At 46.0% G+C, this 15,961-nt stretch overlaps 1 protein-coding gene across 1 annotated transcript in view; it reads right to left on the minus strand.

The window, feature by feature from the left end:
- PIWIL1 (piwi like RNA-mediated gene silencing 1) overlaps window positions 1-15,961 on the minus strand; it is a 1,966,306-nt gene that overhangs the window by 439,249 nt on the left and 1,511,096 nt on the right. The window contains exon 14 of the mRNA XM_078668015.1: window positions 737-809. Coding sequence (XP_078524141.1) covers window positions 737-809 — 73 coding nt within the window. The remainder of the gene's footprint in view (window positions 1-736; window positions 810-15,961) is intronic.

The raw sequence follows: 15,961 nt of genomic DNA on the forward strand, positions 1-15,961 counted from the left end.
CACCCTCCACTTCAACGGGGATCAGATGGTCCAAGCGTTCCCTACTGTACTCTGCGTTTGGCCTTGTGGTCCCAGATGGCCCGAGGGTTAATTTGAGTGCAATTGATAAATGACTTATTTATAAGAGAAGCTAAGACACCAGAAAGTGACCTTGTACTGGTCTACCACAGACATCTGTTTGTGGCAATCTTTACAGGGTCTGAACCAAGTTGCTGTAGTAGGGTAAAGCATCGCTTGCACATTGGAAATATTAAGAGCATTTCTTTTGTCAAGTAACAGAGGTTAAAGGAGCAAGCCCCGGTTACCAGTGTGAATGCGCAGAAAGAAACTGATGAACATACGGAGGTGGCAGGTATATTGTGGCCTCATCACATCTGGGGTAAGATGGACCAGACGTAGAGCCATGTGACGCCATATACCAGTGCATGAAGTAACTGCTGAGAAAAAATCTCAGGATTTAGACTACCACCTGGGGTATTTACTAAGAAAGGACTCTGCAGATAGAAGTATCCATCAGAAACAAGTCTAAGCATCCAGTCGCCTTAAATTGCCAAATTTCTTAAGAATGAATTCCAGATCAAGCATAAGTGAAGAGAAGCACGGTGGGAAGGGGGCAAATGCCAAAGCACGTTTCTTATGTGCATTGGATAAAAAGAAAAGAAGAACAAAATCTGAAACGAAGATTTGTTTTGAATGAAATAGTTTCAACATGTACAAAATAAATATCTTTACATACCATTTGGGTGTCAGATGTAACATTCTGCTTCAGAGCCCTTAAGTAAGATTCTGTCCGATCTTCCACTTCAACCCTAGACCGAAGCAAATTATATGAACAAAGAATAGGCTTGGGTTAAATAAGGGAAATACAGTTACCAATGAGTAAAAAAGTGGTCACTCAAAGCAGTACTTGCACAGGAAACATACACAAACATTAACAAATTACAGTTCCAAGTACCATACTTTAAAATATTTGATGAAACTCTTAAAAATCAGAATCAGTATTCACACATTTAGGATTAGGACACAGAAAGGCCAGGCAAAATAAGCAAAAAGTTAGCACTTTCCAAATCATGTGCACACACAATAGTGTCTCTTCTCTTCAACTTGGAGGGGCAAACTGACGTTATCAATTTTGTAAAGAACTGTAATTAACTAATCACTTACCTACAATCTTGTTCATTCATTTCTTTTATTTATTGTTGCACTTTACTGTTGGATTTTAAAAAAAAAGACATTTCTAACTAATTTGGATTTTTAACGGTCTGTTGAGCCCAGTGTACTAAACATTTTGTAAGATGTCTCGGCCATCAATATGGTGACATCTAGAACCTCCATCTCGTTTGGAGCTGTAGTCTTTTTTTTCCCTGCCCTACTATTTAATGAGGCCAATGGTGCAAACGCATGCAACGGAAACACTGCTGGTGCATCTAAGGTGTCCCAGGCAAGCACATCTGTGCCTGTACGCATCCAGACCGGGCCAGAAAACTTGGTTCACTTCTACTGGGGGTCTGAGCTACTCTTCAACGAGTCTTCAACCCCAAGTTCAGCCAATCGGAGCAGAAACCCTAGAGTATCCATACCCTACAGATCCACCATAACTCAGATTTCAAACATGAGTGTAAAAAGAGAACATAGAGGTATGAAACAGTGAGCCTAAATGGGGAGGATGGGGGGTTGCATGTGAATCTATAAAATGCATCAATGCTAGAGAACCAAAAGTACAGGTAAATAACTTGTTTTTCCTCAGTATTGTATGCTTTATAGATTCACATGTTTGAATCAGACTAGTAAGCACTATCAAAAATTGATAAAATGGTGGTGGGAAAGCGAACCATCCCACCAGGACGTTAAACCAAATGCAAGATACCTAAAATAGGCTATATCAAATGCAAGGTAAAAACGGTAAAGTGAAAGACAAAGAAGAGAGGCTAGCAGCAGCATACATCTGATTGAGACTTCTAACTGCAGATTTTCTACCATTGAATTTCCCAGGTGTGAGAGGCTGGCTTAGTATGTGATACACACTTATTTAAGTGGGCACCTTGCACTAATCCAGAGAACCCTTATGGTGATTTTAGTGGTTTAGACAACCTTCGAAAGCTCTTTAAGTGGAAGCTGTGTAGTGCAGTCTTCAGGCTTAGTCCCAAAGGAGTGAAAAGCAGATTGTTTTAACAGTACTTAGTCTTATGGTATAGGTTAAGTGATAAAGAATCACAGTGTAATTATAAAAATAGTTTTTTTATTACAAACACTAACACAATTGTACACTCTCAAATCCAGAGATCGAAACATAATACTTAGGAAAGTAAGTAAAACAAAATACACAGTGGTCCCCGGGGTAGACAAAACTAAATACTAAGATAGGGGTATGTGAACCATGACTCAAGTCGAGACTGGACGTAGAAGTTTTGGGGACCCAAAGAACCACCCAAGATGAGTACCCAGAAAGCATACAGAGGACATGTGCAGAGTGTGAACATGACCGCATGATCAACACAAGTAAATGGGTAAGTCACGGTTGCACTTTTAAAGGAAAAGGACCCTACCCAGAGGACCCTGAAACAACCCAGTGGAAGATGGAAGGTCGGAGAGTCACCCCACCCATGGATACGCTAAGAACCAGGATACCTACACCAGGGAAGTTGGGTGCATAAGGGTCAAGTGACGTTGGAAACCGCCGTAGACCGCAATGAAGGACTTCAGGAAAGATGCTGCTGGAGAAGACAATGAAGAAGTCTAATGGAACCCAACGGTGGATTCAGGAGGAGAAGAACCTGCAAGCAGAGGGAACAGACTATGCCACTAAGGAGTGACCAGGAGGCATGGAAGACAAATGCCCACCGATGTCAGAGATGCAAGTGAGGTTGACTGTGCCCGTTAAGTTGTAGTTGGGCAGACCAGGCAACGCTGTAGAAGATCAGGAGCCATTCACGAACTCTCCAATGTTGGATGTCGAGGGCCAAGGGGTCAGTGTCCAGCAGAGGTACCAAAAAGCCTTGGCAGCAGCAACCAACGTAGTCAAGGTGTAGTGATGGGACCAGCAAGGTACAAGTGACTCAACACGACCAGGTAAGTCAGAGCAGGCCCCAAGCAAGCAGGAGAGCTTGCTGGAGCCAAAGAAGACCCTCAAGAGGACCCACGGGCCGCAGGCATAAGAGTCGCAAGAGGACTCCGAGCAGCTCATCAATGAAGAAGGGCCACAGTGCAGAGAAAGCGGTGAGGGCGGAGATCTTGGCGGCAGGAGTTGCTTGAGGTCCGAGCCTAAAGTTCTCTGGAGGGGAGCGTCGACAAGCTGTGGCAACAGCAAGTCAACGCGGTGCACAGGGTTTCTGTTCCAGTGGTTCAGACTAGGGATACTGACTCAAACCCAGTATGAAGACAGTGCAGGCCTTGAGGGAGTTGCAGAACCACCACCTGTGTTACTGAGCCTTTCGGAGTTCGTGGGCGACCAGGATCAGCAGACCAGTCAGCTGAGTTGGGGTGCCTGCAGATGCAGGGGAGTGACTCACTACAAGGGAGATTCCTTTTGGTGCCTTGGATGTCCACAGGCCTGGTAAAGAACCGGTATGGAGCATGGGCACAGACTTTGCAGTAGACCAGCTGGATGACTAGACCAAGAGCAGCAGGAATCTTCCCTGGCGCAGTATCGGTTACCAAAGCGAAGTCCATTGTGCCTAGACAGTCAAAGTGGTATGTGATCTGAATCTTGTCCCACAAAGAATCTAGGGACTCGCACGCAGGTAAGCCCTTAAGTACCCTTAGAAAGGGTTGGGACGATTCAGGTGTCACTCCAGGAGGAGGGTCTGGACAATGGGGAGGACACTCCCATGTCCTTTGTCCAGTTTTGCGCCAGAGCGGAGCCAATGGCTCCCAGAACTGGTGTGAACTGGAGTATGCAAGGAGGGCACCAAATGTGCCCTTCAAGAAGTCTCAGTGGCTCTGGCAAGTGCCCCCACCCGGTACAAATACATCAAATCTGTCTGGGAGGTGGTTACACCTCCCTATGACAGGATACCTATCGTTCTGCCTTCCCCTGCTCGAGCTTGGCTCAGCAGCAGGAGGGCAGACATGTCTCTGGCCAGCAGCAGCCCTAGCTTGTTGTCCGGTTCTGGAAGACTGGTACCTGGAGCACCGAGGGCCCCACGAAGAGCTTTAATGTGTGTGGAATCATACCTCCTAGAGATAGGATTCAACATATTTGATACCAAACATGACGGGTTTCGTTACAGCCAGTTTAGAGATGGTCATTATGTAATGACGCATAGCCAGACTATAGGTCGTTACATCCGAGGAGTATGGACTCCGAAGATTACAGAGGTGCCCTGCTCAACCCCTGCTTTCAGGATTGAAAGGTTTGCCTCAGGGGTGACTTACATGTTTTAAGTGTAGTGACCACAGATATAGGGAAACCTATATCTGTTGTAAATGGTGTTGGCACCAGCTTACAACCCCTGCAATGGCAGGCCGGTAGTCACAATTAAAGTGGTCTCTCGTGTGGCATAATACATGTTCCAACCAAAGGGAGACCCCTGGTGCACCTTTGTCCTGGTTACCTTAGTACCATATACTAGAGACTTACAAAGGTGCACCAGTAGCCAATATGAAGTGTACCTAAGTACTCACCATGTCTAATTTAGGGAAGAAGCATAGGGACTGGGGTCCTGAATAGCAGGATCCCAGTGAAACTAGTCAGGAAAACAATGACACCAGCAAAAAGTCTGGGTGACAATGAAAGCAGATACTACTTTCCTACACTGATGTTAAGCCAAAGGTATTGCATATTGGAAGTGGATAGGACCCACTACAAAGTGCAAGTACTTGCAATTAGTCTGCACATTTTGGATGTAGGTGGCATCCTGCAGCACCAATGACACCATCTAGTCTCCAGCTTTCAACACAAGTAATACTTGAGCTAGAGTCAGGATTTTCAACCTTTCCTTTTTTAAGGAATCAATCAGGGTTTTGTAAAGAACATTACTCACCTATGAGGGTTTCAAGGCACTGAGGGTGGGTGTGGGACACTCTGTTGCAGTCATTCAAAGAGCCAGGTCATGAGGTCCTTCCTGAATTAGTGCAGTGTCTGGGTCCGGAGGTGAAGGGGGGAGTTAGTTCCAGATTTTGGTCGCGTGGTAGGAGAAGGATCTTCCACCTGTTCTGGAAAACATGAGACGGTAACTAGGGAGAGGTCGGCTGAGCAGAGGGTTCTCTTGGGGGTGTGGAAGGAGATTCGGTAGTTGAAGTATTGGGGTCCAGTGTTGTCGAGGGTCATGTAGGTGTGTGTGAGCAGCTTGAACGTTATTCTTCTTTGGACAGGGAACCACTGGAGGTTAGAAAGGTATTGTGTTTCTGCTATGGGATATCGAGGAGAAGTCTGGCTGCGGCGTATTAGACTGTCTGGAGTTTGGGGCAGAGTTTTATTTTGATTCCGGTATTGATGGCATTCCTGCAGTCCAGTCTGCTGGAGACGAGTGAGTGAGTGACTGTTTTCCTGGAGTTGGAGTGGATCCACTTGAACATCTTGCGCAGTATGCAGTGGGTGTTGAAGCACCCAGAATATATGGTGTTGATCTGGTGTTTCACGGTGAGTGATGAGTAGAGTATGATGCCAAGGTTACGTGCATGGTAAGTTGGGGTGGGTGGGTTTCCGGGGGCGGGGGGCCACCAGGTGTCGTCCTATGCAGAGGGGGTGGAGCAGAGTATGAGGACTTCTGTTTTCTCAGAGTTGAGCTTCAGGAGGCTGTTCCTCATCCATGTTGTGATGGCTTTCATCACTTCTTGGAAGTTTGGGCTCCTTGGTGAGTTAGAGGATGAGCTGGCTGTCATCAGCGTACAGGACTATTTTGAGCCCGTGGTTTCGGGCGATGGTTGCGAGGGGGATGTCATGAGTGATGTCACTGACCATGTCATGAGTGATGGAATATGTGACGTCATCAGCAGTGCATTGCGGGCACGCAAGTTATAGTTAGTTGAACTAATTATAACAGGGGAATTTTAATGATTTTGTACGGGTGAAATGTCCAGCTAACTAGAATGCCCCTGAAACCTATGTTTTTTTCAGGGAATTGTTAAGGTTTTTTAGATGCTTATGGTTTTTTCAGTGAATTTCAAATTTTTTTTTAAATGCTAGTTTCTAACTATGCCTACAGTGGTAGGCTATGTGAAGAAAAGAAAAAACGCAGAAAGAAGCAACAGAAGTCCTCAAAGACTAAGAAAAGTGCAGGAAGAAGAAAAAACGTGCGGAAAGAACAAACAGAGGAGCAGAAAGAAGCCTTGTTGCAAAATCATCATGTACCCTCAACTTTTTGAGACGGGTACTGGCGGTAACGGAGTCTGACTAACCAGTCCTAGAGCCAGTGCTATGTTAAAAGACACTTAGAACACAGTAAAACACCTACATACACTAGGGAACACTATGTGTTGGGGTCCCCCAGTGATTAGAATGTCCTCCTATGTATGCCCCAAGTATATATTAGGGCAGGGGGATTAAAACTACCTCTTAAAACTCGCCAAGGGGTGTTTGCAACACTGGTGAAGAGGAGGGGGGTGATGGTTCAGGCCCTGAGATGACGTGTGCAAAAACGATCTGTGGGCATTTTAAGTTGGGGGATAAAGTCCCGTTGAATCCCGAGTGTCCCTAGGGTCCAACTAGCCCACTAGGTACCTCCGAGTAAGTGCCACAGAGTTGCGTTGAAGGGAGGTGTAAGGAATATGCTACTTACCAGTATGCATCTGTTCTTGGCATGTAGAGCTGCAGAGTTGTACACTTGGCAATAGATCGCCACCAGGTGTTGGGCTCGATGATTGCAGGTTGTTGTCTTCTTGGAAGAAGTCTTTGTAGTCACGAGATAGGTGACTCCTCCCTTGGACAATACTGCGCATGGTCATCTACTCCATCCTCAGATTGTTTTTCGCCATGATGGGAAATGATGGAGTTAGTAGAAGTAAAGAGAAAGGATGTCCATGCGTGTGCACCTAAGTAAGATGAGTACTGGAACGGATACAAGTCCCGGGGAGGCGGGAGGGCGTGTACAACTCTGCAGCTCTACGTGCTAAGAACAGATGCATACTGGTAAGTAGCATATTCCGTTCGAGGCATATGAGCTGTGATTGTACACTTAGCAAGGATTGTGCAGCAGTGTCTCCCCTAGCGGTGGTCGCTTGTACCTGTTGCAGCATACTGAAATAGTGTTTTAAGGACAGCTTGGCCTACTGCAGCTTGTTGCTTGGCTTGCACATCAACACAATAGTGTTTAGTGAAGGTGTGTATTGTAGACCATGTTGCTGCCTTGCATATGTCCTCTAATGGTATGTTTCCTAAGAAAGCCATAGAGGCTCCTAGTTTGCGAGTGGAGTGCGCTCTAGGAGGAACCGTTCGTGTACGTTTAGCTTTTTGATAGCATATTTGAATACACTTTACAATCCATCTGGCAATTCCTCCTTTAGAGATGGGATTGCCTTTGTGTGGGGGAGAGAAAGATACAAATAGTTGTTTTGTCTTTCTGAAGGATTTAGTCCTGTCTGTGTAGTATAATAGAGCTCTTCTAACATCTAAGGTGTGTAAAGCCCTTTCTGCAACAGAGTCCGGTTTTTGAAAAAACACTGGTAACTCTACTGATTGGTTAAGGTGAAAAGGAGTAATAACTTTTGGCAGGAATTTTGGATTGGGTCTAAGGACCATTTTGTTAGGGTGTATTTGGAAAAATGGTTCTTCTATTGTGAATGCTTGTATTTCACTAACTCTTCTGAGAGAGGTGATGGCAACAAGGAAGGCAGTTTTCCATGTTAGGAATTGCAGTTCACACTTGTGTAAAGGCTCAAAAGGGGGGACCCATAAGTCTTGTAAGGACCACGTTTAGGTTCCATACTGGTGCAGGTGGTAACCTAGGTGGGATTATTCGTTTTAATCCTTCCCTAAATGCTTTTATTGCAGGTACTGTAAAGAGAGATAGATGCTGTCTATTTTGTAAATAGGCTGCAATTGCTGCTAGATGCAGGCGTATGGAAGAATAAGCCAAATTGGACCTTTGTAGGTGTAGAAGGTAGCAAATAATATTTTGGATGGAAACATCCAGTGGATCAATGTGATTGTTGTCACAGTATATTGCAAATCTTTTCCACTTAGCAGCATAACATGCTCTGGTAGTGGGTCTTCTAGCTTCTTTAGTTATGTTTATACAGTCTGGTGGTAAGTTTAAGTAGCCAAACTCTAAGACCTCAGGAGCCAGATCGCCAAATTCAGTTGGTTTAGTTCTGGGTGCCTTATTTCTCCATGGTTCTGTGTTAACAGGGATGGCGTGAGCCGTAATTTCTGATGTGGAACCAGTGAGATCTAGTAGCGTGGTGAACCACGGCTGATGTGTCCATGTGGGGGCCACTAGTATTAGTTTGAGACTGTTGTCTGAGCTTGCGTACTACTAGTGGAATGAGTGGGAGAGGCGGAAAAGCGTATACCTGACCAGTTCATCCATATCGCATTTCCCTCCGATCGTGGGTGTGGAAACCTGGCGGCGAAGGTTGGGCATTTTGCATTTTCGTGGGTGGCAAACCGATCTATCTGTGGATGCCCCCACTTTTGGAAGAATGGTTGGAGAACTTGTGGGTGCAGCTCCCATTCGTGAATCTGTTGTGACTGACGACTCAACAGATCTGCTGTCTGATTGTGAATTCCTGGAAGGTATCTACTGTCAGGTGTAGGTTTTGATGGATGGCCCATCTCCCAATGTTCTGAGCAAGCTGGGACAGTTGCAGAGAGTGTGTCCCCCCCTGTTTTTGTATATAATACATGGCTATCATATTGTCCGTCCGGATTAGAACAGCTTTGTTTTGTACTTGAAAAGTTTTGAGTGCTAGGAAAATTGCTAGCAACTCTAAATGGTTGATGTGAAACGGTTTGTTGGTTGTTCCATTGGCCTTGTGTGGTATAATGCAAGAGATGGGCTCCTCATCCTGTGAGGGATGCATCTGTCGTGAGCACTATTTGTGGAACAGGGTCTAGGAATGGCCGTCACTTTGTCAAGTTTTTGGTGTTCCACCATTGCAGAGAGCGATATGTACGGCTGTCCACCAACACCAGGTCTGTGAGCTGACCTTGAGCCTGATTCCACTGTTGTGCTAGACATTCTTGTAGTGGGCGCATTTGCAGTCTTGCGTGAGGAACTATGAAGATGCAAGACGCCATCTTGCCTATTAGTTTCATGAACACTGGCTTGAAGAGAGTGTTGGCATTGAAAAAGGGAGACTAAGTTCTGAATGCTTTGAATCCTGGCTGACTGGGATACGCTAGAGCTGCCAATGTGTCTATGGTAGCTCCTAGATATTGATGAACGTGCGAAGGCTCTAGGTGCGACTTGGTGTAGTTTATTGTAAACCCTAAGTTGTGTAATGTTTGAATCGTTTTTTTGTGTTTTGTACACACTGGTTGAACGATCTTGCTTTTATGAGCCAGTCGTCGAGGTAAGGGAAGAAATGCATCTGTTGTCATCTGAGATGTGCTGCTACTACTGCTAAGCACTTTGTAAACACTCGTGGTGCTGTTGTGACCCCGAATGGAAGGACTTTGAACTGATAGTGTTGTCCTTGTATGACAAATCTTAGATACTTCCTGTGCGCAGGATGTATAGGAACATGAAAATAGGCGTCCTTAGGGCTAGTGTTGAAAGAAAATCTCCCTGTTCTAGTAATGGGAGTACTTGTTGTAAAGTGATCATGTGAAAATGATCTGATTGTATGTAGTGGTTGAGGGGCCTGAGGTCGAGAATTGGTCTTAATGTCCCATCCTTCTTGGGGATTAGGAAGTACAGAGAGTAGACTCCTGTTCCTTGTTCCTGTAAAGGGACCACTTGAATAGCACCTTTTTCTAGAAGTGCTAGAACTTCCTGTTGAAGCAGTATGTTTGGGGGGGGGGGGGGGTTGCTGTGAGTTCTAGGCAGTAGCCATGTTTGATAATCTGTCTTACCCACTTGTCTGTTTTGATGGAATGTCAGACAGGTAGGAACTGTGATAGTCTGCCCCCCACAGGAGTGGAATGCTGTAGGGGAGGCAGAGGGAAGTCACTGTTTGGGAGTGGAAGAGGAGCGGTTGTTATTACCTCTACCTCTTCCCTTATTGTTGTTGCCTCTGTATCCTCCTCTAAAGTAGCCTTTATTAGAGGAGGTTTTTGTGTGTGTGTGTCTTAAAAGATGATGTGTTATCTGTGCCGGTCTGCTTGGAGCCTCCTCTATAAGAGGAGTGGCGAAAAGAACTTCTAGTCTGGGTGGATTGTAATGCACCCATAGACTTAGCAGTGTCTGTGTCTTTCTTCATCTTTTCTAGTGTGTTGTCTACTTCCGGCCCGAACAACTGGTTCTGATTGAAGGGCTTGTTCAGGATGGTAGTTTGTACTTCTGGTTTGAAACTTGAAATGCGTAACCATGCATGACGTCTGAGAATAACACTAGTATCAACTGCTCTGGATGCTGTGTCAGCTACATCTAGTGCGCATTTAATTGAGGCATTAGATATTGATTTGCCTTCTTGTAAGAGCTCTGCTGCCTGATCTTTGTATTGATCTGGTAGGTGTTCCATTAATTTTTCTAGTTGGTCGTAGTGAGCCCTGTTGTAGCGTGAGAGTAAGGCTTGTGTGTTTGCTATGTGCCATATGTTTGTTGCTTGCGCAGCAATCCGTTTCCCTGACGCATCAATCATTTTAGATTTTGTCAGGCGGGGGAGTGTCACCAGAAGTTTGGGAATTGGCTCTTTTACGTACATTTGACACTACTAAAGAGTCTAGTGGCAGATGTCCCTTAATGTAGACTTGATCAGCTGGTGCTGGTCTATACTTTCTCTATTCTGGGATTTAGCACCCTACACCGCACTGGATCTTTAAAAATGTCTGGAGCATGTTTAATGACTCCTTTGATCATGGGTAATATTTGAGAAGACCTTTGTGACTGCTCAAAAGTGTCTAAGAAATCCTCCTCACTGGCATCAGAATGCATTGAAACTCCATGGTAAAGGGCAGCTCTGTTTAATAGATGATTAAACCCAATACTATCCTCTGGAGGGGAAGGTTTTGTTGGGTAGTACTGAGGATCAGGGATGTCTGGCCCATTGTTTGGTGGAAAATTATATGCATAGTCATCTTTAGGATATTCTGGATTGACATCCTCATCTAAAGGGTATGTATGTGGCTCTGGTACGTCATCCTCCCCCACCTAAATCCTACTCCTTGTCAGTGTGATGTGATGATGCAGGAGATTGAACAGGAGATGTTATAGGTTCAATATATGGAGGGATAGGAGAGGAAGAAGGCGAAGGAGAGGAAGGGTGCATTGGCGGAGTTGCACAATCCTTTTTTGCAGGAACCACAGGTGGAAGTGGTCTGTCTGCTGGTCTTTTTTTTATTTTTTTATAAAGAATTGCTTCCACATGTCCAGTTTTTGGATTAATATGTACTTTTTTCTGTCTAGGATCTGGTCTAAGGAATATGCTATTTACCAGTATGCATCTGTTCTTGGCATGTAGGCCTGCTGACATTTATATCTATGCATAGATCGCCGCCTAGTGTTGGGTCCGGATGATTGCACATTGTTGTCCTGGAAGAGTCTACTAAGTATCACAAGATATGTGGCTCCTCCCCTGGACTACAGTGCGCATGGGCATCGACTCCATCCCCAGATTGTTTTTAGCCATTGTGGCGAAGATGGAGTGTAACAGTGTGAGCGATGACCATGCTAAGAGTAAGTGTAAATTCTGCAGCCGCTACAGGCGCCGATGGAGGGGGGGCGGGCGATATGAATGTCAGCAGCCCTACATGCCAAGAACAGATGCATACTGGTAAGTAGCATATTCAGTTCGAGGCATGTGGGCTGCTGAATTCATATCTATAGCATAGAATACATAGCAGTGCCTCCATTATTGGCGGCCGCCCGTGCCGGCTGCAGATGTTTGAAAAAAGTGTCTTCAGAACAGCCTGCCCTACAGCTGCTTGGAGTGCACATCTACACAGTAGTGTTTAGTAAATGTGTGTGGGGTAGACCATGTGGCTGCTCTACAAATGTCTTCCAAAGGGATATTACCAAGGAAAGCCATGGAGGCCCCCAACTTGCGGGTGGAGTGGGCTCTGGGGGGGACCGTTAAAGTGCGCTTAGCTTTTTGATAACAAATCTGGATACACTTAACGATCCACCTGGCTATACCTGCTTTGGAAATGGGGTTGCCCTTGTGCTGGGCAGAAAAGGCAACAAAGAGTTGTGTTTTCCTAAAATCTTTGGTCCTATCAATGTAGTACATCAAAGCTCGTTTGACGTCAAGAGTGTGGAGCTTTCTTTCAGCCACAGTCTCTGGGTTTTGAAAGAACACAGGTAGTTCAATGGTCTGATTGACGTGGAACTGTGAAATTACTTTAGGAAGGAATTTAGGGTTAGTGCACAGCACCACCCTGTTTGAGTTAATCTGTATGAATGGCTCCTGTACAGTGAGCGCTTGGAGTTCACTTACACTTCGCAGCGACGGGATGGCTATTAGGAAAGCCACTTTCCATGTTAAGAACTGAACCTCGCAAGAATGCAGAGGCTCAAAAGGGGGGCCCATCAGCCTGGTGAGGACCACATTAAGGTTCCATACAGGAGCTGGTGGGGTCCTGGGAGGAATGACTCGTTTCAACCCTTCCAGAAAAGCCTTAATGGCAGGCACTCTGAAAACCGAGAGACTGCCTGTTTTGGAGATAAGCCGCTATGGTGGATAAGTGTATCCGAATGGAAGCATATGCTAGATTGCATTTGTAAAGATGTAACAAATAAAAAATGATGTCGTGAGTAGATGAATCTAGCGGGTTGATGTTGTGTTCTGCACAGTAAATGACAAACCGCTTCCTTTTTGCTGCATAGCAAGCTCTGGTGGTGGGCTTCCTCGCCTCCCGTATGATATCCATGCAGTCGGGAGGCAAGTTAAGGTAGCCAAATTCTAAGACTTCAGGAGCCAGATCGCCAGGTTGAGCTGTTGCGGATCTGGATGCTGAATGTCGCCATGGTTCTGCGTCAAAAGCCTGGGTGTGAGGTGGAGCCTTTGATGCGGTACCACGGAGAGTTCTAGAAACGTGGTGTACCATGGTTGGCGTGCCCACGTTGGAGCAACCAGGATGAGTGTCATCGAGTGTTGCTTTAGCTTTCGTAGAAAAGAAACGCTGATGTACACAGTACTACCAGTTCCAGGATGCATCACGTTTTGTAGGATAAATGTAATCCTCAATGATAACCAAATTTAATCCATTAATCCACTTATTTAGGTCATGTTTTCAATATTTATTGATATGTTGATTGGTTGATTCAAAACAAATTGATTCTAATTTTCAAGTGCATGTATAATGCCCAATCGCCTTTAATACAGCATGTTAAAATCCCTTGTTTCGAAAATACGAGTGATTAACCCAATGCATTTCAAGCCTTTACGGCTCTTCGTCAGGGGTTCGTATCTGTAAAATTAAAATCAAATGTATTGCAATTAATGCCATGTATTTATCCCCACATTTCAACAAGCATCGCTGAGTCATTATAATGATGCCCCCTTATAAATCACATTGTCCATCTCGTAAACAGCATATTCCCTCTACAAACGTATTTAAACGCCGTCAAGTTTAGTTACTGGATCAATTGGGTGAGTTATGCTGTTCCTAATCGCAGCGCTCTAAATAACAGTCTATACTATCAACCCACACGGTGACTATGGTTATTCTCATCGAGTCCCAGTATATGGACATACCTTTCTTAACAGTTCAACCTCGAACATGTTTCTCCCAACTCCGCTTCCAAAATGTTATACGATCGTTATCCCGCTCAAACCTGTGGTTTTTCAACTCCTTAACCACGCCAATCTGTGCCTGTTCCCCTCCACTTGCAACTGCCATAATTAAATCACCCTCAGTAACAAAATCATGTACCCCGCCCTCCCTCGAGTGTGTAATCACTATGCTGCCCGTACAATAGTTCTTTTCTGGTACAAGTTCATATAATAAAATGAAATGTAAACAAAGTGACAAATACAACAAGATACGATATTCTTTCTTGTGATCCGTAGTTACAATACTTCAATTTTATGATTAGTTGTGTGGTGCCTGTGGACATAGGACGGTGTTTTGGTGATAAGTTGGGTGGAGTGGAAGTTAACTCCAGACAATAACCGTACTGGATTAGTTTTCTGACCCACCTGTCTGTGGTGATGGACTTCCAGACCGGCAGGAACAGCTGCAGTCTCCCCCCGACAGGTGTTGTATGGTCGGGGGGCAGTGACAGGGCGTCACTGTTTGTTGGTGGCGGAGGAGCGGGAGTTGTTGTTTCCACAACCTCTGCCCTTGGTGCTGTTGCCCAGATAGCCGCCTCTACTCTGCTTGGTGTAAGAGGACTGCGCCCCACCTTTAGTGTATTGCGTTTGCTGGGACATCTGGCCTCTGGAAACACCTCTATTGCCTGAGCGACGAAAAGTAGTGCCCCGAAACTGTTGGGACTGGAGAGCCCCCATGGACTTTGCAGTCTCGGTCTACTTTATTTTTTCCAGGGTGCTATCCACCTCAGGACCAAATAGTCTATCAGGGTTTACAGGCTGATTGAGGATGGTGGTTTGTATCTCCGGCTTGAACCCGGAGATTGAGCCAGGCCTGACGTCGCATCATGACACTAGTGTTAATGGCCCTTGCCGCGGTGTCCACCACGTCTAGTGCACATTTAATAGTAGCGTTGGAGATGAGCTTCCCTTCCTGAATGAGCATCTCTGCTGCCTCTTTATACTGATCTGGTAGATGTTGTAACAGGTTCTCTAGTGTATCATAGTGTGCCCTGTCATATCTGGCCAAGAGTGCCTGAGTGTTTGAAATGCGCCAGATATTGGCCGCTTGAGCCGCCACCCTCTTCCCTGATGCTTCTAGCACTTTAGATTCCTTGTCAGGGGAGGAGCATCACCAGTGGACTGTGAATTTGCCCTCTTCCGGGCATTAGAAACAACCAGAAAGTCCAAAGGCAACTGGCCCTTGATGTAGGTAGGGTCGCCAGGTGCCGGTCTATACTTTTTTTCAATCCTAGGGTTGATAACCCTGGCACGTGTGGGTTCTTTAAAAATGTCCGCAGCATGTTTCAGAACCCCTTTCAGCATTGGGAGAGTCTTGACAGTCTTTTCTGCTGTGGAAAAGGTATCAAAGAGGAAGTCCACCTCAATAGGGTCAGCATGCAGCTCGACGTCGTGGTTTTTAGCCGCCCTCTCAATTAGGGCATTAAATGCTGCAGAATCCTCGGTAGGAGAGGTTTTGACATTGTACACCGGAGTGGCTGGGGCAGTGTGCTGATCCCCTGGGTCCCCTGCATCCACCCAAGAGTCCTGGTGATCCTCAGGATCAGTGTTGGCAGGGAAATTATACTCTTCCTCATCACCTTCCCCAGCCTCCCCATCCGAATAAGTGGGGGAGGGTGTAGCAACTGTTGTCCGTGGGGCAAGTGGCTCAACCAGAACCGGGGAATCCGTAGAAGGCTTCTTGCGCTTCAAAGGAATCGTGTAGGACTCCATAGGCTGCGCCGCCGTGATCTTCCTCTTGTAGAGGGTAAGTTTATCGATGTCGGCGTCGATAAAGTGTTCCGACTGCTCTTCCATCAGGGGTTGTCGATGCTTCGAGCTCACCAATGGCCGAGAAGGCTTCGACCCCGCAGACACCTGCACGTGCGCGTCGTCGACCGGCTTCGGTGTGAACGCCTTCGGTGCCACCTTTGGCGGCAACGTGTACAGGAGTGGCGCCGAGGACTTCGGCGTTTTGGCAACTTGCTTTGGGGTGGAAGCATCCTTGGGATCGACCGCAGAAGCCTTGTTCCTGATGCGTTGCAAAGAGTCAGACACCTGCTTTGTGAAGGATGCGGACGGTTTCGTCGACCCGACAGACGGCCTCGATCCACCAGCGTGTGCAGACTCGAGCGTCGATGCCGTGGCTTTCTGCAGCCGATGCGCG

The sequence above is a fragment of the Lissotriton helveticus genome, chromosome 11, assembly GCF_964261635.1.
Source record: "Lissotriton helveticus chromosome 11, aLisHel1.1, whole genome shotgun sequence".
NCBI classification, from domain to species: domain Eukaryota; kingdom Metazoa; phylum Chordata; class Amphibia; order Caudata; family Salamandridae; genus Lissotriton; species Lissotriton helveticus.